The following is a 24,908-nucleotide window of genomic DNA, read 5'->3' on the forward strand; positions in this document are numbered from 1 at the left end:
GTTCCAGTGGGGTTTTTCATCTCTTGTTCAAGTCACCAAAGTTATACTAAGGCATCAGATAAAACAATCAGTCCTGAGACAGGAATGCCAAAATAAACATTTCCTTCTAGACACTAAGTGAAATTGGAAAACCTCTTCTTTCTGACTGTAGTGGAAAAACTTGCCAAAGTTCCGTAGTGTCTTTCTTTGTATAAATCTCTTCTCTTAAACAGTGATAAATTAGGGATGGTGGTACACACTTGTATGCCCAGATGACTCAAGCCGCCCAGAACGACATGATAAAACTCTCTCAAAATTAACTAATTAATTTTAAAAGAAAATAAAACATTGACTCCCCTTTGACAGCCACAGTAGATCAAGGAACAGAAATACGGGTCTATTCCCTTCACATGTACCACACTATACTTGGATTTCCAACTATGGAGTAGACCCCTACAGAGCTATCTTCTTTTATTTGCCCCTCAAGTATCAGGCCCACTCTTTCGAAGCTGCCCACAATCACCAACCTTGTGGTAGCCAATCTTTGCTGTTCCATGTTTTGTGATTTCTTCTTTTTTTTTTCTATACCCTTTAAAGCCATGGATTAGAAAAAGCAAACTTGGCTGGTGGGGAACCTTGGGTCCACATTCAAAACTACTTTCCAAGCTTTACAGCATTAATAAACAGAGAGCAGCAGAGTAGGAACATTTCCATTCCATCCTCCAAATAAGTCAGCCGTTCTAGGAGATGGCCATCAATAACCAAAGTCACGGAAGGAGAGACTCGAGTTACAAATGCGCTTCCTGGTGAAAGAACACAACGCACTTCTCGATGTTCTTGACTAAGAAAGCCTGCAGAGTTCACAGCAAACACAATAAGCCCACATCATAGCCTGGGCTCACAAACTAGATACTACTATCCTACAGTTAGATGCGGAGCCTGGGCCGGAACAGAGAGCCACTTTTTGACCCTGAGAAAGTTTTACCACTGGAAAAAAACATCAGTTGCACCGAAGAATAGTCTCTTGGTTGGGCTGAAGAATGTTCTCGGTAATGTAGTGACTTTATGCCGAGGCACTCTCTTCAGACTACCAGTGAGTGGTCTGCAGACTGGCTTGTAAATAGACTTCCTGGTACCTCTTTCCTCTATAAGTGCTAAGAGGGGAAAGTGATAATCAATCTACATTTTAAAAAATACACAAAGGATGGGTCAACGACTTACAAAATATGGGTTTTATCTCGACCCCAGTTTCAATGACCTATAAAAATAAAATGTATGACTTGATAAAGAAAATGTAAGACTCACCAGATACAATGTTTAAAAACAAATGTTAAGTGTGATGCTGGAGTGGGATTTATGTTTCTTGAGGAAGGCTCATCTTTTACATGTCGAAATATTGACCAGCAAAAGGAGTTGGGTGGGCATAGAGAGAGTGTTATCAATAAGGAGCTTGCCATGGGAACGTGGGGGCCTTGTTGGGTCCCCAGGACCTGCTCTAAAGCTGGGCACTGCGGAATGTGTTCACAGTCCCAGTGCTGAGTAGCAGCACACAGGAAGGTGTCCGGGGATTGCTGGCTAGCCAGAAGAGTCTCCTTTTGAAGTTTCGGGACAATGAGAGATCTCGGTCCAAAAAAATAAAAGGGGCGGATGGCATTTAACACATGGCACTTAAGGTTGTTCTCTGGCCTCTGCATAAACGTGGATACCCACACCAACACTCACACACACACACAAAAGAAGGTTTCCTGGGGTCTACTTCAAAATCATTCACAGCAGGAGAAGTGGATAAAAACAAGATGAACAGCAGGCATTCGTGTGTATGTGTCTGTGTGCGAATGTGTGTGCGTGCACGCGCATGTGTATATGTGTAAGTTGTGTAAGTGTAATGTACCGGTGTGGTATATGCCCATGAATGCCCCGTGCCCATACATGCAGAAGCTAAAAGGAGATACTGGGTGTCCTGCTCTATCACTCTGAACCAGGGTCACCCACTAGCCCTGAAGCTTGGCTGGGGGTGGCCAAGCCCTAGCAATACTCTGTCAGGTGTATGCAACAGGCTCGGCTTCCTGTGTGAGCTGTGGGGATTTGAACCCAGGCCCTCATAATGAGACAAGTGCTCTCACCTGTGGCGCCATCTCCCCAGCCCCAAGACTATCAGCTGATATGCTGAAGCTAAGACATCACTGCATCCTTCTCTCTAGAAACTGAAATTTCCTAGAAACTAGACTGAAATTCTACACATGGAATAATTAAATGATAATTTCGTGGCATTGTTTGGTGGTTCACAGTCCATCCTGACTGCCACAGTCTTTGACAAACCATCAATTCCTCACAGGTTTCCTTCCTTCATTTCCTGGATGAACCACCTGTATCTGTTACATGCCTCTGATGAATTCATTTGTGATGACTTGAATAAAAATGGCCGCCATCTCCCCTAGGGAGTGGCACTGTTGGTAGGTGTAGCCCTTTTGGAGGAAGTGTGTCAGACTTTTAGGTTTCAGATGTTCAAACCAGGCCCGGTGTGTCTCATTTCTCTCCCTGATATCTGTGGATCAAGATGTAGAACTCTCAGTTCCTTCTCCAGCACCAGGTCTGCCTGCGCGCTGCCATTGCTTCCCACCATGACGATAATAGACTGAACCTCTAAACTGTAAGCCAGGCCCAGTTAGTTTTCTTTTTTGATAAGAGTTGCCATGGTCATGGTGTCTCTTCACAACAATAGAAACCCTAAGACAACAATTTGGTTTTCAAGGAAAAATGCAAATAAGAAAATAATGGCTTGAGTCTGGCTTTCAAATGTTCAGCCATGTCTAGATTGTTTACAAAAGGGTAAAAATATTTGCATATTCTTGTAAGGGTCCTGAGGGGGGAAAAAAACCAAAATTTTAAAAGAAATGCATATTCTAAGTTCATTTCTCTCCTGGAAGTTAAGGAAGCACAGAAAGTACTCATATTTGCATTTATATTTTTGATTTTAAGATAAACTTTGATTGTCATTAGTTACCTATAATAGCATTCTCTCTGACCTCATTCCCACAGCTAGATGTGCCAGGCACTGTACTAGGAACTGCACCATGTCATTAAATCTCCAGACAACACACACGCACACAAAGGTGTGTGCTATAGTTTTATTTACAATGTAATAAATAAATGAGGCTTACTGAGGTCAAGCCACTTGTCTGAGGTTTCTTCCCAGTAGGTGGCGGAGCCAGGATCTGACCCAAGCATGTCTATCCCCACATTCCCGAACCTCTCTGAAAGCAGGGCCATTGGCAATTAGCGTTCATTGAAAATGAGTCTTCTATCTTTAAAGAAAAAATAGTCCCACAAGCAATACCACCTTACCCCATTACCCACAACCAAGCTCCAACAGGAAACAGTGTGAGGTAGTTACAGCATAACCCCCAGCCACCAGCTCTGGGGTTTTATGACTGAACTGCCAAATCACTCCTAGCCAGCTCTGTAGGAAATGTTCAGACACTTTCTCAGATTCCAGCTAAAACGTCAACTGTGTGTCCCTGGGGAGTCGAGAGCTCGCAGGGTGGTAATGGGATATAAAATTCGCAAACTTGAGGTCAGTGGCCTAAATTCTCGGGTGTGAAACAGCAGCAATCTGTGGGAAATTAAAAACTACTTGTGGACTTGAAGGGTGTGTGTCAGGGCTCCCCTGGCCTGGCACTGGTCCATATCATCTCCGACTTTATCCATCAGCAAAGAGAAAGATAACTAAATGGCAGGTCTGCCCAGAATCATTGAGAACAGAGTACTGTCTACGGCTTGAGAAGTGTGTTCATTCTGAGGGCTGAGGATTCAGTCCAACTCAAACACAGCTAATGCTCAATAAACAGTTGTCATTAAAATTAAGCAGATGTTCTCCAAACTTAGGAGGGGAGCTGTAGAAGACACTGCAATTAAAATAATGTTTTCATCTTGGCGTGTTTAATCTCATTGATTCTAAATGCGTAAATCAGTAACCGGATAACAGAGTATGCACATCAGGAGGCAAAAGACTGTGCCTTGCCACCAGAATTGTCCTAGCCCATGCCAAAGCTCCTGGTCCTGCACTAGAAGTATGGAGAAAGGATGGGAAAGCAGGAGTGAATCTCTCCTTAGACTCCCTAAGACAATTCCTGCTTTCCTTTATCTAACCCCACCCCCAATGCATTTATTAACTCCTTTAAAAAAACTCCTTATTCTTCCTAAGATTGACAGTCAGATAAACGTAAATATCTAAAACTATTGCATAGTCCTCTCGGAAGGAAGGAAGGAAGGAAGGAAGGAAGGAGGGAGGAAGTGAGGGAGGGAGGGAGGAAGCAAGGAAGGAAGGAAGAAAGGAGAGAAGGAAGGAAGGAAGGAAGGAGGGAGAGAGGGAAGGAAGAAAAAAAGGAAGGAAGGAAGGGGGAGGGAGGAAGGAAGGAAGAAAGGAAGGAAGGAAGGAAGGAAGGAAGAAAGGAAGGAAGGAAGGAAGACATAACAGTTGAGCACAGTGGCATACACATATAATCTTAGCACTTGGAAAGCAGAGGCAAGGGGATGGCTGACAAGTTCAAAGCCAGGCTGGTCTATATAGCAAGTTCAAGTCTGCCTGGTTTACATAGTGAGACCCCATTTCCAGAAAGAAAGAGAAAGAAAGAGAGAGTAGAAGAGAGAACGGGGGAGGGAAAGAAGAGAAGGAAGAAAAGTGGGGTCCATAATATGTCAGAGGTTTGCTTATGCCTAGCATACTGTAAGACTTAAAGACACCTACCAACCCTCTGAGCACAAAGAGACATGCTATACCTAATACCACAGGCTTCCACTCAAACCAGATCTGCTTCTCTGTGGCCTCTCCAGCTATGACATAAAGAAAAAGAAAATATGTACCATTAGCTCTTCTGAATGGCCCTTCTCTGGGTCTTGGTTAGCATCTTAAGACTTCTAAGATGCATCTCTCTATACACAGATCTCACTAACACCACTAAGAAAGACTTTAACTATGTTCCCAAAGGGTCAGCAGCTAAGAGCACCAATTGCAGAGACCCTAGCACCCATGTAGTGTGGCTCACAGGACCTGCTGCCCTCTTCTGAACCAGATAGGCACCTGTACTCATGGGTATGGAGTCACATACATGTACGGATGATTAAAAATGAAACAATTTTAAAGGTATTCACAAAGATACAGTCCTATTGGGATCTGTCTGGCCATGCAGTCTTACAGATCGGCAGTGAGCAGACAGCCCACTGTGGACATGAGCTGTCACCCACAGGACTGTTTCTACAGTCCCACATTCACAGGTGCAGAATGAGCCCTGTGTTAACCTGCCTGCCTTGCACCGCATTCCTTTGGGTATTTGTATGGAATCTCTTCTGTCTTGGATTGACTGTCCTTCAGAAACCCTGAAGAGGCTGAAGGTCACAGACGTGAGAAAGTTGTCTATGGAAACTCTGCACCTGTCTGTCCAGCCCCCAACCCATAGCTGACTGGAACTTTACTCCAGAACTTTCTCCTCCAGCCTCCCTCAGTTCTTCCCCTTCCTTCCTATAACAAACCTTACTTGTATTTTCCTTTTGGGAGATTCCCAAGTCTCCCATGTAAACAGGCTTGCTATTACTTGGGATGTATTTATTTTTTCTTAATTTTCAAACTCTAATATTTCTGTTTTATTTGTAGCTGAAGTGGTAAGGTTACTTTGAAGAGAAAGCTGAGCTGGTGCGGAGATGGTGATGTAAAAGAAGATGGTGGATCCAGGATCAGTGGCAGTGATTCGGTCACTATAGGAGGGCTGTGAGTTCAAAGGCACCCTGCTTTACATAGTGATAGTCTGTTAAAAAAAAAAAAAGAGAGAGGGAGAAAGAGGGAGAAGTAGAGAAATAAAGGTGGCGATGAGGAAGAGACGGAAAAAAAGAAAATGGTCTCTCGGAATAGGCTCTTTATTAATATAGAGATTGTCATAAAATTTAACCACAGACTGAGTGTATCCATAGGGCTGACATAAATCCTGTCTCCCAACACGGGTGTCATAAATGGTGGTACTATATTTGGAATTCGATGTGTGTATTTGAATGTAAGTATGACGGATGGTCTAGGAATTCACAGCCCTTCCAAACACTGACCCAAATCACTTGTCTAATGGGGCCGTTCTCCCACCCTGCCTGCTCTGTCTGGAATACATTTCTGGCTGGGAATGGTGGAGATGGAGACTATTCCTCTCTCCCTTCTGCTCTGAGGGGGCTTGAGTAAACACACTGAATGATAACTTTAACTGAAAATACCACTTAAGTTGAGAAAGTTGCCAAGTCACAGGAAACTTAAAGCCGGAGTTGCTATAGGGTAGAATTCGCACAACTCGAGTCTGGCTGCGGTGCTGATCTGGTTTTCTTCAGCGCCACTGTGGTGACTCCCTTTAGCACAAGCACCGTGCAGTCCGGCTCCTTGACAACATAATCAGCTCCACTGGCAACTACAAACCTATTGCTGGTTTATTCTCAATCCCCGGTTTCAAAACCAAAGCCTGCGCAAAACCAAAATGGGAAGGATGGCCCAACAGATGGGGAAAAATGAGGCTAGGAAAAGAAATTGAAGGTAGACTCCCACATAAAAGCAAGGCCAAAAATGCTGAATACTTAAGTTAATAAAACAGAGTGTGCTTGGCGTGGTAGTGGGCACCTTTAATCCCAGCACTTGAGAGGAAGAAGAAGATGAAGATGAAGAAGAAGAAGAAGAAGAAGAAGAAGAAGAAGAAGAAGAAGAAGAAGAAGAAGAAAAAGAAGAAGAAGAAGAAGAAGAAGAAGAAGAAGAAGAAGAAGAAGAAACAAAGTGGTTTCACAACAGTTTTCATTGAACTTTATAATTCTAAAGGAAAGCAAAAAGGCTGTGTGTTTACAGTGCTTATGTGTAAATGAACACACAGCCATTGGCTGCAATCTCACTTCCGAAGGCCGTGTGTGCTTTCAGTGGGGAGCAGTGCAGAGGAGAGGGTACTGACCTTAAGCACTGATCCAGTAGAATGGTGCAGGCATGTTATTCACGAGTCATTCTCATTCTGATGCTACACAGCAAGATACAATACGCATCACATGCTCACCGGCTTAGATTAACGAATTAAAGCCAAAAGGACTGGATCGTCTTCCTCTCTCCCAAAGGCCCATTGCTTCGCTCTGCATGCTAGTTTCTAACTGTACTTAGAAGAATTTCTCCCCATCCTGAAGAGACACACAGACAAAGGCGGCATCTGTTGTCCTAGCCTTTGAATCTGGGCAAAGCCTGTGTGACCGCCATGGTCCTATAATTTCAGGCTAAGTTTGAAGAGAATTTAGTGGCTTCCAGGGTGCATGCTCCTGGGAGATCCAGAACCAGTGCGTGAGGTGTCTGGCTTTGTTTCTGGGGACATCGTGCAGAAAGGCCACCAATGGCAGACAGGCCGAGATCACATGGAAGTGAGCCATGAAACTTGGCCAACACTTGGCATACATGAGCCCATTCAAGCTCCGCCAGCCTGCAGCCATTTGAGTCAGCCTACATTCAGGAGATGGGGTTCTAACACACCACCAAGAAACAGCTCCAACGGACACAACCTTGATCGAGGCCTAACAGTGAGTATCAGGGCTTTGGTTTTCCCACTGATAGAAACATACTTAGGTCATCCTGAGTGAGATAACACAGTCACAAAAGAACAGACATAATATACAGTCACTGATAATGGGATACTAACCCCAGAAAGCTCTGAACACCCCAGAAACAACTCACAGACTGTGTGAAGTTCAACAACAACAAAAAAAGAATATATTTTAATTAAAATAGAACTGTATCACATCCCCCTTTCCTCCCTACTGCCCCTCCCAGTTTCTCTCCTATCCCCTCAAATTAACAGCCTCTTTTCCTATATTATTGTTACATATATACATATGTGGATGTATATGTACCCACAAATACTTAATTACAACCTTAAAAATGTATTTGTATACTTTTATGCAAAAATGCTGAAAATTTGTACATTTATCTTTGTTTTTTTAAAATAAAGTAAAAAATAAAGAAAAAAGAAACATACTTAGGACAGTCCCAGGCCAGAGACAACAGAAGAGACCTTTAAAACCTGAGAAACCTCCACCAGAGTCTAAACATCTTTATTTCTCTATATTTAGATAAGTCACACCAAGGTAAACAGGGTGGTGGGCCTGCACACATGGGAGATTCCTGATATCACTCACCCTGACCAACAGGCACTATGAGGAGCCAACACAGGAGTCTCTGTCTACATCCCTGACCCTCAGAACTATACAACCATAAAGCTGTTCAGAGCGACTTCCTAATAACAAAAGACGGTCAGAACATGAATGGGGGCCAGGGTCTCGTGGTAGTGGGATCCCAGGGTATCTTGTGCCCTCTTCTTTTCTCAGGAATGGGCTTTTATGTCTTCATGTGTGAGAGATTTGATTTATATGTCATAGGAACATTCTAGGTTCTCTTCTCCTTTATCTCCTTCTTTATCCGTTCAGGTATTCCACCTGTGTTATCTCTGGAGCAATCTGAGCCTCTTCTTCATCGTCGGCTCCCCTGCGTTCGCTCAGTATACTCTCAGCGAGCTCCACATTGCTCCCTAGACTCCCAGCCTCCGGTCCTCCTACATGAACCCCACGCACGGCTCTCACACCACTGCGCCAGTAACACAGGGCTGATCCTGCTACCATCCTGAAGCCTCCTCATCCTGACTTTCCACAGCATACCTTAGTACTGCAAACTCTAATACTGAAATATAATCTATGCACCATCCAAAGTCCTTAATGGCACTGACATTTTAGAATTCTTTCTGCTTTATTAAGGTCTGGCTGAAGTCTCAGAAAACATTTTCATTTAACTAAGTAATGAGATTGACCATACTTAGAATTTTTTGCACTATTACTGCAGAATATTAGAATTTTCAAGTGGAATTTCACCAATGCGTTAGTCCTGCATTTTATATTTTAGCCCACTGATGCAAGAAATCAAAACCATTATTAAAATTAATGTTTAAAAGTTGAGTAGCAAGACTTTGGTTATGTTTGTCAGGATGAATGGATGGAGCAAGCTTCCATCTCCTAGACACACTGTATGGGTTGGATGAACATTACATATGTACCCAGAACATACATAGAGGAGTTTCTGCACATAAATGCTGTCTAAGCATTGCCTCATACACCATTATTACGCAGGGCCCTAAGCCACTGCTTAGAGACACGCTGACTTGAATTTATAATGCTGTAAAATGGGCACATGCTTAATAGAAACCATATTTCACACTTTGAGTCTTGATTCCCCACCCCCACTGCGCCTGCCCTGCCCCTACCTCCACTCTCTCTAAGTCCCTGCCGGAATTTATCAGTCTTAGCGTCCTCAACTCGAGGAGCACTATGCGGCACTGGTTGTTTAGCCTGAGAGCAGACTCTCTGGTTTTTGGCTGCTCTTCTGTTAATGCTTTTTTTGGTCTTCTGTAAACTATGAAGCCCCTCCAAGCCGTGTGTTGTGACACATCTCTGGAATTCCGCTGAGCTAAGTAAACAATGGGTTTCAATCAAGGCTCCCAGAATCAGTGGTTCTTTGAAACCCATTTAATGATACTAGTGGCTTTATTAGTGCTTTTATGACTTACGATTGGTGATATTATGATTTAACTCTTGCCTCTGATGATTTTACAAACTAATAGGAAAGAAGATCGAGTCTAGGGAGAGACCCTCACAGCAAAATGTGGGCTTCAAGCCAGACAGGTATTGCAAACCTGGAACTACAGCCCTGAGAGGCAGAGACAGACAGTTCCCCGGGTGCTTGCTGCCCAGTCAGCATAGTGTAAGCAGAGAACAGCCCCAGGGAGAACCCTGGCTTCTGCAAACAAGGTGATGGCTCCTGAGAAGTGACGCCTTAAGCTGACCTCTGACCTCCATCTATGTGTCCATATATGTGCCTGTTCACTCCTTCCCATCACATACAAACACACACATACACCTGCACACACAAGAATACACACATCTACATAAATGGATATCCACAAGAGATAATCACATTTTAATAATCATGAAACAATAAGTGTTCACAGACTTTTTGTGTCATGTTTGATATATTATTAATTTCAGCTTTCTCAAATTCACTAAAATAAGCCCACTTGCTGGGCGGTGTCCAGAATCAAAGAAGTTGTTAAAATAGTTCACTTGTCTTCAAAAACAACATTCACATTTGAAAACCAAAGCTAAAGCTCCCGGAGTGTCTGAGTAAATGATTTGGTTTTGAATGTGTATTTTAATTGTTTAGCATTGGGGCTGGAGAGATGGCTCAGTGGTTAAGATTGCTCTTCCAGAGGTCCTGAGTTCAATTCCCAGCAGCCACATGGTGGCTCACAACCATCTGTAATGGGATCTGATGCCCTCTTCTGGTGTGTCTGAAGATAGCAATGATGTACTCATATACATAAAATAAATAAATAAGTCTCTGGATTGTTTAGCATTTTGCTAGAGTAGGTATGGGTTATTAGTATAATGCTATGGTTTTTAACAAAGAAATTTTTCAATATTATTTAAAATTCCAATTAAGCTTGAAGGTATGTCTAGACTTCCACTGCCTTCCACTCTCAAATCTTGATGCTGTATGTTGATGTGTGTTCTTATTCATTTATATTAATAGCTTACTTGTTTCTTTAAAGATATTTTATCTTTTTTATTTAAAAGCTGGAATTACATAAACCTTCTGCTTAAGAAAGGCTTTTTAAATTGTGTCCCAATATATTAGTTTCCTCTTCTCATAAATGTGATGACAAAAGATGCCATTTTTCAGGACTTCCCCTGTATATAACTAGGAGACTGTGTGACTTCAGATGTGTTTTAACGCTGTCTTTGTGAGTCAAACAGGCTTTTCAACACTTCTGTTATTCCCATGAAACGTCATTAAGAACTCATTTCTGTAATTAATCTCTAGAATTTGCCATCACATAGTCAACCTTGACTATAAATTGTTCCATATGTGTTTTTATGGTAATCAAAACTCTGGACAATATAAACAAATAAAGACCAAAAAGAATCATGAGAAGGGTGACAAACCTTGTAAAACAAATAAGAGTCCTGTGACTGTCAACCTGTCAATCTGTGAGCCTGTCAACTTGTGTCAGCCTGTGCCATCCTGTCTGCCTGCCAACCTGTGTCAGCCTGTGTCAGCCTGTGCCATCCTGTCTGCCTGTCAACCTGTGTCAGCCTGTGTCAGCCTCTCTGCCTGTAGCCTGTGTCAGCCTGTGTCAACCTATGTCAGCCTTTGTCAGCCTGTCTGCCTGTCAGCCTGTGTCAGCCTGTGTCAACCTGTATCAGCCTGTGTCAGCCTGTGCCAGCCTGGGTCAGTCTGTCTGCCTGAATCAGCCTGTCTGCCTGTCAGCCTGTGTCAACCTGTGTCAGCCTGTATCAGCCTGTGCCAGCCTGGGTCAGTCTGTCTGCCTGTATCAGCCTGTCTGCCCGTCAACCTGTCTGCCTGTCAGCCTATGTCAGCCTGTCTGCCTGTATCAGCCTGTCAGTCTGTGTCAGTCTGTGTCAGCCTATTAGCCTGTGTCAGCCTGTCAGCCTGTATCAGCCTGTCAGTCTGTGTCAGTCTGTGTCAGCCTGTATCAGCCTGTCAGTCTGTGTCAGTCTGTGTCAGCCTGTCTGCCTGTCAGACTGTCAGCTTGTATCAGCCTGTGTCAGCCTGTGTCAGCCTATTAGCCTGTGTCAGCCTGTCAGCCTGTGTCAGCCTGTCAGCCTGTGAAAGCCTGTGTCAGCCTGTGTCAGCCTGTGTCAACTTGCCAGTCTGTCAGTTTGTCAACATGTCAGCTTATGTCAACCTGTTAGCCGGTGTAAACCTGCCAACTGGTCAATCAGTCAACCTGTCATCCTATCAGCCTGTGTCAGCCTATATCAGACTATGTCAGCTGTGTCAGCTTGTGTCAGCCTGTGTCAGCCTGTATCAACCTGTCATCCTTTCAGCCTGTGCTGGCCTATGTTAGCCTGTCAGTCTGTCAGCATGTCAACCTGTCAGGCTCTGTCAACCTGTTAGCCTGTGTCAGCCTTGTCAGCCTGTCTACCTGTCAACCTGTAAGCCTGTCAACCCATGAACCAGCAACAAGGACACAAGACTCATTCCAAATTACTGGAGACTTTAGAGAAAAAAGAGTTTCAGACTAAGGAATGTCTCCCTATGGCATGAAACTATAATATTTCCTTATTTGGGCACTAAAGCAATAAGGCCATCATAAAGAACGGGTGTATAATTCCTCTCTCCAACTAGGGCTGACTTGTTGCTTTTGCTGTTATTGTTGTCCTTGGTGGTACTGGGTATGTACCACTGCGCCATCTTCCACTTTTTACCTAACCACAGTGTTAAAATTTAGCTGAGAAAAACTCTTACAAACTGAAATGCTGACAGTTAGGACTGCGTTATTTCTCATCAAGTCTTTTTACACGTGGCCAGGCAAAAGAAAACTACCATATGCATTTACTATTTGAAAACTATTTTTAAGCTTGCAAACGTTGGTCCAGTGAGATGGCTCAGTGGGTAAATGTCCCTACTGCCAAGTGTGACAGCTTTAATGATTGAGTGAGAGATTCGATGTCTGAAAGTTGTCCTCTGTCCACACACACACACACACACACACACACACACACACACACACACACTGTGCTGCCCAAACAATACAACAAATAAGTGGAATATAAAAATAAACATTTGAATTTTCAGTGGAAAATTGAGGAAACATGGTTTTTGCTGAGCAAAGAGGGACCATCATATTTTTAAATTAAAAGAAAGAAAGCAAAGAAGGAAGGAAGACATGTTCCTGTAAACGCAGAAATTGGCAATTTACTCCAAGAAAATACAGCAAAAGGTGGTGGTGAGGATTGAAAATGCTTAAATTTCTACAGTGGAATCCCCTCTGCAGGAAGAGAAAGGGAAGAAGACACCTTCCATATGGAGCAGGAGAGAAGATGGACTAGGTGGCATACCTAGTGGGGGACAGGTTCTCCAGTCTGCAGAGCAAGAGACCTGATAGGAAACCTAGGGCTGACACCTGTCACATCAGAGGAAAAGCGAGGGCGGGGCTGTGGGAGAGCAGACAGTCCATACCAGACGTCAGTGCACAAATGATTAGCGAGGTGTCAGAAGTCACCACCTCTGTTTCACACAAGCCACCTCCACTTCAGAAACCCAGCATGTCCATCCAACTAACGCGCAGGTGTCAGCACAGTCAGAGGGTAGCTTTAACCTAGACGACGTGTTAGTGAAGACAAACAGAAACCTTATGACTGGACAAATCTATGCATAGCTTGCTCGTCTTATGGTTTACACAGAGACTGTGGCTGACTCTTCATGTGAAGCCGTAATGGTGGTGGGCAAAGAGAGATTTCAAAATCAGCGCCAGAATGGGTGTGCCTAGAACCTAGGGGGAGACTATGATCCAGCAATTCCACTTGGACTACTTTTTGCCACAGATATGCTTATGCGTATACATGTACACATACAGAAAGATGTTAATAGTGAAATATTTACTCTAATCTCAAGAGTCATCATTTGGGACCTGCGCCACCATATCATGGGAATCTACAAACCAAAAGAACATGTTAACAGTCGGATACATTGAAGATATATAAAAAGTGAAGGCACACTTATATACGGTTCATCTATGTAGTAAAACATATATATGTACATACATATGTTCATATATATAACATGCATATATGTAATATAAGTACTGTGTATGTGGATATGTACATATATCTATAATTTTGCTACAAAAATATATGTGTTATATATATATATATATATATATATATATATATATATATATATATATACTGTATATAAAAAGTAGGAAGAAGTACTTTTATCTTTTAAAGCCATACATAGAAATAGAGGCAGAAAACCCTATAGATGGTATAAGAGCCAGAAAGACTCATAATGGCTGTTCTACTAATACTATATGTTGAAAAAGATTTATAGAAAATGCAACGGGCTGGTGTCTATCAGACACTGGGAGAAGTATGGAGAAATAACTACATTCATAAGCACGTGTGAAACCCATGGTGTGGGAAAGCGCAGCTCTGTCAGCAGAGAAGGGACATACTCTCTGCTTGTCGGGTTGTCTTCTCCCAAAGAGACACACAAGTTGGTGACAGAAACAAAGTAAGATCTGGCAAAACTCTGGCCTTAAGACTTGCCACCCAGAAGAACAACATTATCAACCGACCAAACCCTCCAGAACTCCCAGGGACTAAGGCACTAACCAACGGGCACACACCAGTTGCATATGTAGCAGAGGACAGCATTGTCTGGCATCAGTGGGAGAAGAGGTCACTGGTCCAGTGAAGGCTCATTTTCCAAGTGTAGGGGAAGCCAAAACAATGAGGTGGAGAAGGTGGCTGGGAGAGGGAGCATCTTCTTGGAAGCAAGTGGAGGGGGAAGAGAGATGGGAGTGGGGGGGAGGGATAACATTTGAAATGTAAATACAGAGAATATCCAATAAAAAAATGGGGAAAAAAGAATTGCCACCCAGAATGAAAGATATCTCTCTCTCCCTCTCCTTCCCTCTCCCTCATCCTCTCTCCCTTCCTTCTTCCCTCCCTAACTCCCTCTCTCTCATGTACACACACACACACACACACACACACACACACACACACACAAGCAATGCCATCACAACAGATACTAAGATAATACTGTGCAGCAGAAATATATTTTTGAAAGAAAAATGCTGAGCCAAACAAAGCTCTCTTGAGAACATATTAAAATCAGCCTTTCCACCCATTTACTGAACTCCCATCAAGCCGTCTACACAGGGCAACCGTTGTCTGTTGCTTGTTCAGGGTCAGTAGTTATTCTTGATGGTGTTGTTGGAATTCTGGGTCTGTTTTTCACAGAGGTCAGGACAGAACTGGTTTTAGCTATTTTGAGGGATCAATCACAGACATTTTATCACAGCCTACGTGCTCAGCATTCTTGATCATCTAGTCCCTCATCCAGACAAGGAATCAAAACCCATGAACCCCTCTCTTGCTTCGTGTACTGAAGCCATACAAACACATACATATACTACATCACTACATTCGCACGTAACGACCCACAGAAAACAAGCAAACAAAAGAATATCCAAAGAGCACTTTCACCATGTCATCTGGAGCTACATAATCAAGGGGCAGGGTCACTCAGGAAAAATGCACCCCTAGAGTGACAAGAAGCATCAGCTAGTGCATTGCCTGGGGTCAGTGAGCAGGCTCTTCCAAAGGACAGAACAGTGGGCCATTTATTTCCATCCTACCGCTTCTGATAGAGGCTCCAACTTAATCTCAGAGTTTGCCCCTTTTAAGCGTTTGAAAACTCTTATTAAAGGAATTATTTCCACGCTCCTTCAGCTCCGGAAACTGCCGAGCCTCAGACAGCCAACCTGACCGATTTAATTCACTCTGTTGCAATACTAGGGCACGGGACGCTGAGAGTACACGGGTTTTCCAAGAAGATACCACATGAACACCCGCTTAGGGCCAGCCAGGGTGACATTACTCCAGCAGCCAGCCACAAGCAGAACCCGAGCAGCCCAGACACTTGGTCTCAGAAATCTTTGCCCTGCGACTTCCAGAGTAGGTGTCTGAAGGGAGTGTACAGCCTTGGTTTTCATGAGCATGTCTTAGAAGCGGACCACGCAATCTCATCTCGGTATCTGGATCCTTGCCTTTCCTCGCTGCCTCCCAAATAGCTGATGCCCACACGGGAAAGCCTTCTCCCTGCACACTACCGGAATTGGTACACAGCAAAAGCAGTGGGCTTCTCCCTTTCTCTGGCTTTCAGCTCCTCCCCTTCTTCCATAAGGAACCTTTCTCACCTCCCCAAATCTGCCTCAACAATAGCCCAGGATTCCCTCCAGCCCTGGCCTCGGCTCCTCTGGGCCAGGCACAAGGCGAGTTATCTGAACGAACAAGAGTTGATAACCGAGTAACCTTGGCACTTCCAGGCTGTCCCCCCAGGAGGTCTCACCCAGGGTCCTCTACCGGCCAGAACCCGCCCTGTCAGTTGCTGTGGATCTTGAAGTTCCAAGAAGGGCGAGGGGAGGCACACCGAAGCAGCTGGGAGCTTCCTTACCCTTTCAGCGCATCGTGTCCTCCGCCGCCTCTTCTCTTGGCCCGATTGGCTCTGGTCTCCTTCGGGCTCCCAGCCTCCAGATTGGCGTCCGCCCCATGGCTCGTGTAGGACTCTAAGAGCAGGGTGAACGCCAGCGCGACCTCCAGCAGCCCTCCTCGCCGCATGGTGCCGCCGGCCGCCACTAGCTCCGCCGCCGCCGCCGCGCCCAGCGGCCCGCGTCTCCGGGGTCCCGGCTGTCTCGCTGTCCCGCTGTCCTGCTGCAGGGAGGTCCCGGCCTGGGTCCTACCGCTTTCTTCTCCCGGGACTGCTCCCACTTCGGGCAGCCCCTGTCCTGCAACACAGACAAGTCCCCGGGGGGAGGGGGAGAGACACTCAGGGCTCCGGGATGCTGAAAGCTCGCAGTCCCCGGTGCCGAGCCCAGCCCGCGCGCCGCCTGCGCGTGGCGCAGTTACGGGAGAAACGGGGACCCGAGGACCGTTCGATCCCAGCTGGCTGCAGAGCCAGAGCCCGGCGACTGGCCCCTGCGGACCCTGAGGCCTCGCGGCGCCGAGTACCGGGTCCCCAGAGAGCCCAGGCGTCCCGGGAGCCGGCTGCCTACAAGGTCTTAATGGCACTGATTGCGCGCGGTGAGGGCTGACGCCCCGGCTCCCCAAACAGGGTCCTCTCCGCCCACATACCGGGTCACGGCCAACCCTGGCAGTCCCCTGCATCCGACGTGGAGCAGGGCACTGCAGTCCCGGGTCTTGCAGCTGTCAGGCAGAGAGGGCCAGCTGCAGATGCTCGAGACATCCCCTCACCCTGCCCGGCCTCCTGCCCTCGATGCCGCGCAAACGGCCCGCCAACCCCCTGCCTGCCCCCGACCCTGGCGGGACCCCGTGAGACCCACTGGACTAGCGGCTTGGACTCTCAGGTGGCGGTGGCTGCTCTGCTCCGCAGCTGTCCCAGCTGTGGTCGCCTGTGGCACCCACAGTCTCTGCCCCAAGTCTGCGGCCCCCTCCTTTCCCACCTCTTCAAATATCGTCCGCGCAGCGGTTTCTCGCGAGAGAAATACTTTTTAAAAAAAATAAAAAAGAAAGAAAGAAAAAGAAAATGACACCCTCCCCACCTCCCCCCATCACTACCCCACCCCCGGCCCCATCTATCCTCCCTTTCCACTCCCCTCTGCCAGCCACCGCCCGGGATCCGGGCCTCCCTCATTCGCAGGATCAGTGCCCTGGGAGGAGGCGGAGGTGATCCAGTCCTGCCTGGCCTGGGATATTCGGTCCCGGGGTGGGGGAAAGAGGGAATGGGAAGAGGTGGAGTAGCGGTTTAGACTGTTCTGCCTGCGGCTGAGAGGTCTAGACCCGATACTCCTGTGAACAGAACACGGAGAGCTGGGCCACCTGCACCGAGAACGCATGCTGGACACCTTTGGCCACCAAGGCCCAGGAGGCTCCGGTGGAAAGGGGCTCTGAGGCAGTGGTCTTCGCTTCTCGGCCCAACCTTCTGTGTCTCTGCTGTCTGGCTGGGAGGAGAAACTGTAGGCTCCAAAGCTCAGGCAGGGCTGGTGGTGAGGGCACCACCACTGAGCCAGCCAACAGGTTTGCGGAAAAGGGGGCATGTCAGTGGCAGAGCCCGCTGGAGGAGCCTTCCAAGGCTCAGGGCGAGCTACTCACCTCGACTAAATCAAGAGGCTGCAAAAGTCTCAGTCAGACAGGGCCTGAGATTTGGATTTCAGACAATCCTCCTCCTGCCCAACATGCAGTTAAGAATGGGGTTTCCTGGAAGAACTCTATTTTCACATGTGCACGTACTATACAGAGAGCATGTGTATACACATGCATAAAGTGTGTGTGTGTGTGTGTGTGTGTGTGTACAATACACAAGTATCCAAAAGTCCTCAGCACTACAGTTTAGGTGAAATCCACATCAGGCTCTACCGCAGGAACCAGGGACTCCCAATCACGGACTGTTCTGTTTAGCAGTTACCCTAAGAATGCATGCAACTTGTTGGCCGGGATTTTTCTTGTTCTCAACATTTTGTGCCCAGACACGAGACTATAGAGATGGAGCTGTGTTATCCACTCGATCTTCTTTTCAAGATGGACCATGTCTCATGATAATGGACTAACTATACTGCTTTCGGTTCCAAAATGGAAAGATGAAAACGCTGATTAAAATTCATAACGACTTAAATGTATTATCTGGTTTAATTGAGGTCTCACCTTCAAAGCAAATCTTCCTAACAGATCCATCCTCGGGTGAGGAAAGAGTCATCTGAGGGCTCCGCACAAATAAAGTGCCAAGCCTGATAACCTGAGTTCTGTCACCAGGCTCTTCACGGCAGAAGGAAGAAAAGAACCCTGGACGTTGTCCACCGATCTGTGTACTCAGCACACCCATACGCACATGTGAGCACAAATATCGCACACGTAATAAAATAAAGGACCGTTCATTGAAGAAGTAGGTATTGAACACTTGTGCTGGCCCGTGAATGAATCAGAATTGCCTGCAAGAAAGCCAGGAGTTTCAGTCCCTATGCATAGCAGGTGATCTAGAGGGAAGGCAAGCTTGAAACAGCTCAAACGTTACATGCCAACAAACACAGGACGCTGCCTAGGTGGTACACATGACCATGGCTAGACCTAGGCTTCCCTGAGAAGTATCACTGAACCTTTTAAGCCATAGGGACTACTTATACGGAGAGCATGTGTTCTTAACTGCAAATACACCGTAGGATCTAGGAACTTAAAAAGAATTAGACACAAGAACCCAGGTTTTGTTTTGTTTTTTAAAGTCTGTGGTGGACATTGACAAGGATATTTTCAAAAGTCCCCAGATACCAAGAGGAGGAAGGGATATGACTCCTAAGGGTGGGAAACGGGTCCAAACTAGGAACCACGGTTCCATGTACAACAGAAGCAGGGCTTCTAGGGGTCAGGAAGGACTTTGGCCTGACCGCTGTGTATCTGGGCTGTCCTGAATCCACCGTGCAATCTGGAAACTGCCGGTCTTCTCTGTATTCAGGTGGCATGCAAGAGGCAACGTGACCCTGTCTCCTGGAGTCTGCCCCTCGGCCACATAATGGAAGGGAGCAACTGAATGCAGGGTCCTCGGAAGGCTTTTGTCCCTGGTAGCACAGAACAACTGCCAGCAAGGGTTTCATTTATCTCATAGTATGGTCACCAAGTTCTCCCCAGCAAGTGGAGAGCTGGCAAGGGCCTCGGCTTTCCTCGAGCCTGTCTTTCGCTTTCAGTTTCTGCTCCCTAGGATTTCCACGTGGGGAAGCTTTTCCTATCCGAGAGAACCATAGATGTTGGCCAAAATAGCCAGTGAAGTTCCTTTCTGCGTAGTGATATGCTGACAACTTTAAAATCTCACCCCATTCTTCCTTGTTATTTTCTGTACTAAAGAAAGGACCAACGCACTTCCCGCCCCTGACAGAGCCTCGGTGTGGATTGGTGCTTGCTGTGCCTCAGTTGTCCCACTGCTTTCTTGAGAATGAACGAAGTGAATCTTGGCTGTGGAGATGAACGCAGGTATAAGTTGACTGATGGCCATTAAATGATGTACTTGTATGTCTACATTTTATTACTTAGTTATTCGTTAGCCAATTGGACCAAAATAAAGCACCTGCTTCTAAATGCCACATCGAGGATGATTTTTTTCCATCATTTTTTCAGAACCTTTGCTTTATCAAAGAAATATTTTTGATGACTTAATTTTTAGGTATTTCCCTATAATCTCGCCATTCTAGCATGTTCTCCATCTCCCATGAGTCTTTGCCCCTGTGAGGCATCCTATGTAGTCATAACCACAGCGTCTATATAGTTTTGTCTTCTGTTGGACAGAGAGGAGACCTAGCCTTTGCATTTTGCAGATGGGGGTCCCTGGGTGAGGCTCGCCTAACCATACTCTGGCAGAGAGTATGCGCAAATGTTGACTTATGTTATTGAAATAGCTTTCATTACCTCAATCCCCCAAAGCAAACAGTTCCTCTCCACCCAAAACAAAAGCTCCATTTCCCAGCCTCATCTCACTTGTGTTTTGATGAGTTCTGGGTCCCACCCTGGTATTGCCTGTCATTTTTTTTCTTACCAGACATAACAGATATCAGCCCAACAGCAGAGGAGAGTAAAGAAGAGGCCTGGCCAGCAAGAAGGGATGTAACATCGGATCCATCACAAATTAAAAACACACCCTCCCTGGGTACCACTCAACACATGTTTACTAAACACAAGCTCTGTGTGCCACACCAGGGTAGATCTTGCAGATGCCCCTAAAAATACTTCTCAGGGTACTTTACCTCCTCTCAGAATAGGAGAAAGGAGTCCATGTCTTGGAAGTTCCAAGCACAGCAAACAGTAAGCCAAGAGGCAAAGGAGAGTACTCCAAGCATTTTATAGGCAAAATTCAGATTTTTATCTGTGGACTTTGATTGACATTTGAGCTCCATTCAATTACCACAGGCAATGAAGCTGCTGATCTCTTTCAATGATGGGAAAGTGTTGTAACTCTTTACAGCTCACAGGCCTGAAAACGGGGCTCTGGACTGAGGGTTTCCATTCGGCAATGTTTACGTTTACCTGGCCTAAAAGACGAAGACCAGCAGAGAAAATGGCTTGAGGAACCATTTCCAAAGCTGGGTGTCACCAAAATGAGGAGCCCATGTGGGAGGGGGTGGGTGGAGTGGCATGACTACTCTGGTCAGGAAGATTTAATGGATGGGATGGGATTTGAGTTCTGCCTCAAATGTAGGGTAGGGTTTGGCTGCACAGAGCCCTCTTGGAAGAACATTCCAGACACAAAAGAGGAGCAGGAGGCAAAAGCTGAAAGGGAGGAAGGATTTGGGGCCAGAGGAGACAGATGAGGTATTTTCCCATCCTTCTCTGGGACACACCCTGGGCTGAGTGTTTGTGAAGGGCAGCAGGCTACTGTGGACCCGTGGGTATTGTTTCTTAAACGACTGTGGTTAGTCACACCACAAGAACATTCACTGTCTCCATCCCTGAGACCTGGAAGAACTGGAATTCACTCTGACCTCGGTGTTCACACTGGCAGAGGGCAAGCGACACTTGATTTCTCCTGGGCTTCAATTAGTCACTTACATTAAAGAATTTTAACAGAGAATGAACTTTATCTCAGGATCCTAATGAAAGTCCCTTAATTCCAGGAAATGTATGCCTTAACCTGCTATCATGGGCAATCCGAAAACCTAGTTAAGACAGGAGGGACAAGCAGTCTTCTTTAGCAACATCATCTTTTTCTACATCTGTTTTTACTTTCAATCTCAGTTTTCTCCCAACAGTAATTAGTGGATACTAGTAATTAGTGGATGTTAAAAAAAATGGTTCCTTCTTCCTAGCTGACTTTATCTATTCCCATGATTTCACCCTCTACTTATAACATAAAGTCCCAAATCTGTATCTCCACCCCAGAGTGTCCCTGGAGCTTCCAGTGCAGATGTCCAAGTTCCTGCTGGATGCCTCCACCTACTCCTCCCAGGGCCAAAGTCATTGTGTAGCAACCTCTGAAAAGGCCTCCAAAAATCCCACCCAGGTACTCATGTCATGGGATAATTTCCCTCCCCCGAGCATGGGCTGGACCCACTGTCTTCTCTTTCAGTGTGGCAGATGTGAAGGGATATCACTTTTCATATTAAAAATATATATATATATATATCACAAAAAGAAATGGATAACAAATATCTAAGCAAAATGCCTAAACTGGCTTCTCCTTTGCATTGTCTATCTTAATTCTAAGATAAGAACCACTGCGTGCTCACCTATGCTCACCAGGCTGTCTTAGATAAGCTTCATGTCACACCAACTAAAGCTCAGCTGTTTTAACAAAAAAAAAAAAAAACTTGTATCATAATTGACACAACTTAGTAGTGTTAGTCCGTTCCCTGTGTGTCCCATCCGGACCTCAAGCTGTCTGTTCTACGGGTCTCGTTCGATTTCTGCAGCAACCTACCAGCAACCATATCTGTGACATCATTGTGGGTGTCTTTCCATAGATGGTAAACCCTTGGGAAGTGTCCAGAATGATAGACTAGAGGGTGGGGGGAAGTCTGGAAATGCTGGAAAGTGTTGCTGTTGTTTGCAAGTCAACCCCGTGAATGGGGCTAGAACAAGCCTGGGAGTAGAGGACACACCATCAGACCTTGCCTTGCTGCCGCTGTGGCCTTGGCGAGCCACTTCACTTGGAGGAGACTTTGTTTCCTCTTCCAGAAAATTTGAAGTGTATGCTTCAGTGGACAGTGGAGCTATGGGTAAGTAGTTTGAGGATAAACTAGCCAGCTTATGAAGTCTCACACGCCTGTGCATAACACACAACAGCACTTACTCAAGGTCTTCCTCACCTCAGGAATCCATAGTTTTGAAGTTGCTTGGAGGATATGTAGATATAGAAACCTATGGCTTGACTCTGCACAAGGCCATTCTATTCTGTCATTGCTAAGCAAGACCTAATTAGATGCCAGTTCTATTATGTTGTAATGTTATACGAGAATACAATGTATAATATAATTTTATAGTATGTATAATTTTATAATATATCATGTAATACAGTATAAACATACAAACATTTTAAAGGATTATTTTGTCCTGTGAGCACACTCATGCTTTGTACCCTGCTGGATCTCCCTGTACAGTCACTGAGGTAGAGCCCCCCCCACTGAAAACCATGACGGTTCTACAAGAACTGGGTAAAGAGAGGTACAGAGGTTTAAGGATGTTACAGGCCAACAGTCAATTTAGCCATGAACTTCTTAAACTCATAATACTGCAGGGCACCCACAGGATACCAAAAAATGCAAGATATTCTTCCCAAAGAGCACACAGACGAGGACAGGAAGATACGGGGAGAGGGAAGCGGGCAAGCAGAAAAGCAAGAGGGCAAAGCAGAGGGAAGAGGAGAGAGGAGAGGGGAGCAGGGAGGGGAAGAGGGAGGGGGGAAGACAGGTAGAGAAAAAAAACAGGGAGAGAGAGAGAGAGAATGCATCTATTATCTTCCCCTGAAAGCCTGTCTTCACACAGCGCCATATCTGACAATCTTCAGTAAAAGGTAAAAGATTTTTTTTTTTTTAAATCTTAACTAAAGGCCTTAGCCGAAGGGTAGAAAGCCATGGAGCCACAGGAAGACTTTATCCTGTGCTGTAGAAACAAGTACCCCTTAAACCTCTCTCCAAATCTTTCCATCCAACACTTTGCCTGTGTGCACCCCGGCCTCCTCTCTGCGGTTGCCCTCTCTCCTAAGATCCTTTAACCTGTCCATCCAGCCCCCTCTTCCCAGTCCTCTGTTATCAGGCTCCGTATAATTTCTTCTCTTAACTCCTACCATTTGTTTCACAAAAGAAAAGGCTCAGCCTGGGGGTCTGCCTTCAGTCGAAGGGGAGGGACATGATGAAGCTGTAGTAATGTATAATAAATTTTTAAACCAGAACATCAAGAAAATGGGCACTAAAATCAGGCCTGATAGTGTAGGCCTATAAACCTAGCTGCTCGTGAGGTGGAAGCAGGAAGGGTGCACATTCAAACCCAGCTTGGGCTCATTCAAGGCCAGCCTGGGAAGGTAAGTGAGACCCTGTCTACAAATGAATAGTGAAAAGAAAGTTGAACAGTGTGGTTCAGTGGTAGAGCACTTACTTGGCACGGGTTCAATCATCAGTATAGCAGAAGAAGAGAGAGCTGGACCAAGCTGGGGTTGGGGTGATAATCTGAGACAACAAGTACTGTAGACTGAGGATTTAAGTTCTAGATGTTCAGAAGGGGGAGATGACTCTGGCCTAGTGGCCAGAAGGATGTCTGTGGAGGAGAGGGGCTGAGGGATGACAAGCCGAAGGAACCAATCGCAGCTGGACAGCAGAGTCCTTCTCTCTCGCAGGAAGAAGGGCTTTTATACAAGAGGAGGCCAGACCCAGGAACAACACCAGATGGCTTCCATAAAGGCACAGAAGAATGAGAGACGATCACAAGTAGGTCAAGGCTAGAAGATTGAAGAATTTAGGGAAACACACATCGCTAAAGAATTTGGAGGGCTGGCAAGATGGCTCATTCAGTAAAAGCGACACCCTGAGCTCGATCCCCGGAGCCCACGTGGGAGAGAAGACAACTGGCTCTACATGTTGCTCTCAGAGCTCTACATACATGACGTGACATAAGCACACACCTGCACACATAGAAATAAATGAATAAAGTAAATATATTTTCAAAAGGATTTAGCCCATGATAGGATAGGAGGGCATTGGGGCATATTGCTTATAATCCTAGCAGATGGGAGGTAGAGGCTAGAAGATCAGGTGTTCAAGGTCATCCTCGGGTACAGAACCAGACTGATGACAGCCTGGGCTACATAAGAATCTACCTGTAAAAACAGTGGATGAATTTTTAAAAAATGGATAAATAGATACACAGATAGGTATATAGATGGATAGATGAGACAGACAGACAGACATGTAGGTGTACATGTGCACCTACACACATGAACAGTTGTGCACGGGTCTCAGACGCAAAGAAAGAACAAGGAGAGGAAATGAATTCAGCATTTAGCCTTAGTGGTGAAAATGCCCTCCAAGTATGTGACAGCACCCAGGAGAAAGAACGGGAACTTATAGTTCAGTTTCACAGTGGAGCATTGATGGCCGAGTGAAGAATTCAATCTGAGAAGCTACAGACAGGGGAAGCCAACGCTGACACAGATTTGAAACGAGCCGTCTGGGGAGCAGACAGAAACGGGGAGGAGATGGAGGCAGGAGAAATTGTTTGGAAGGAAGACAGTGAGTACTCTGTGCTCCATGGCTGTTCTGAGGAGGTCCCAGTGAGGAGACGCAGCAGGCAGAAAGAGGGTAGATGAGAGGCAA

At 45.7% G+C, this 24,908-nt stretch overlaps 1 protein-coding gene across 1 annotated transcript in view; it reads right to left on the minus strand.

Annotated features, from left to right (window-relative positions):
* Positions 1-17,041, minus strand: part of FBN1 (fibrillin 1) — a 193,471-nt gene extending 176,430 nt beyond the window's left edge. Inside the window, exons 1-2 of the mRNA XM_080930907.1 lie at positions 16,953-17,041; positions 16,067-16,397 (exon numbers count right to left, since the gene is read on the minus strand). Coding sequence (XP_080787033.1) covers positions 16,067-16,230 — 164 coding nt within the window. The 5' untranslated portion in view covers positions 16,231-16,397; positions 16,953-17,041. The remainder of the gene's footprint in view (positions 1-16,066; positions 16,398-16,952) is intronic.
* Positions 17,042-24,908: the final 7,867 nt, after the last annotated feature.

This window comes from Micromys minutus (assembly GCF_963924665.1).
Source record: "Micromys minutus genome assembly, chromosome: 17".
NCBI classification, from domain to species: domain Eukaryota; kingdom Metazoa; phylum Chordata; class Mammalia; order Rodentia; family Muridae; genus Micromys; species Micromys minutus.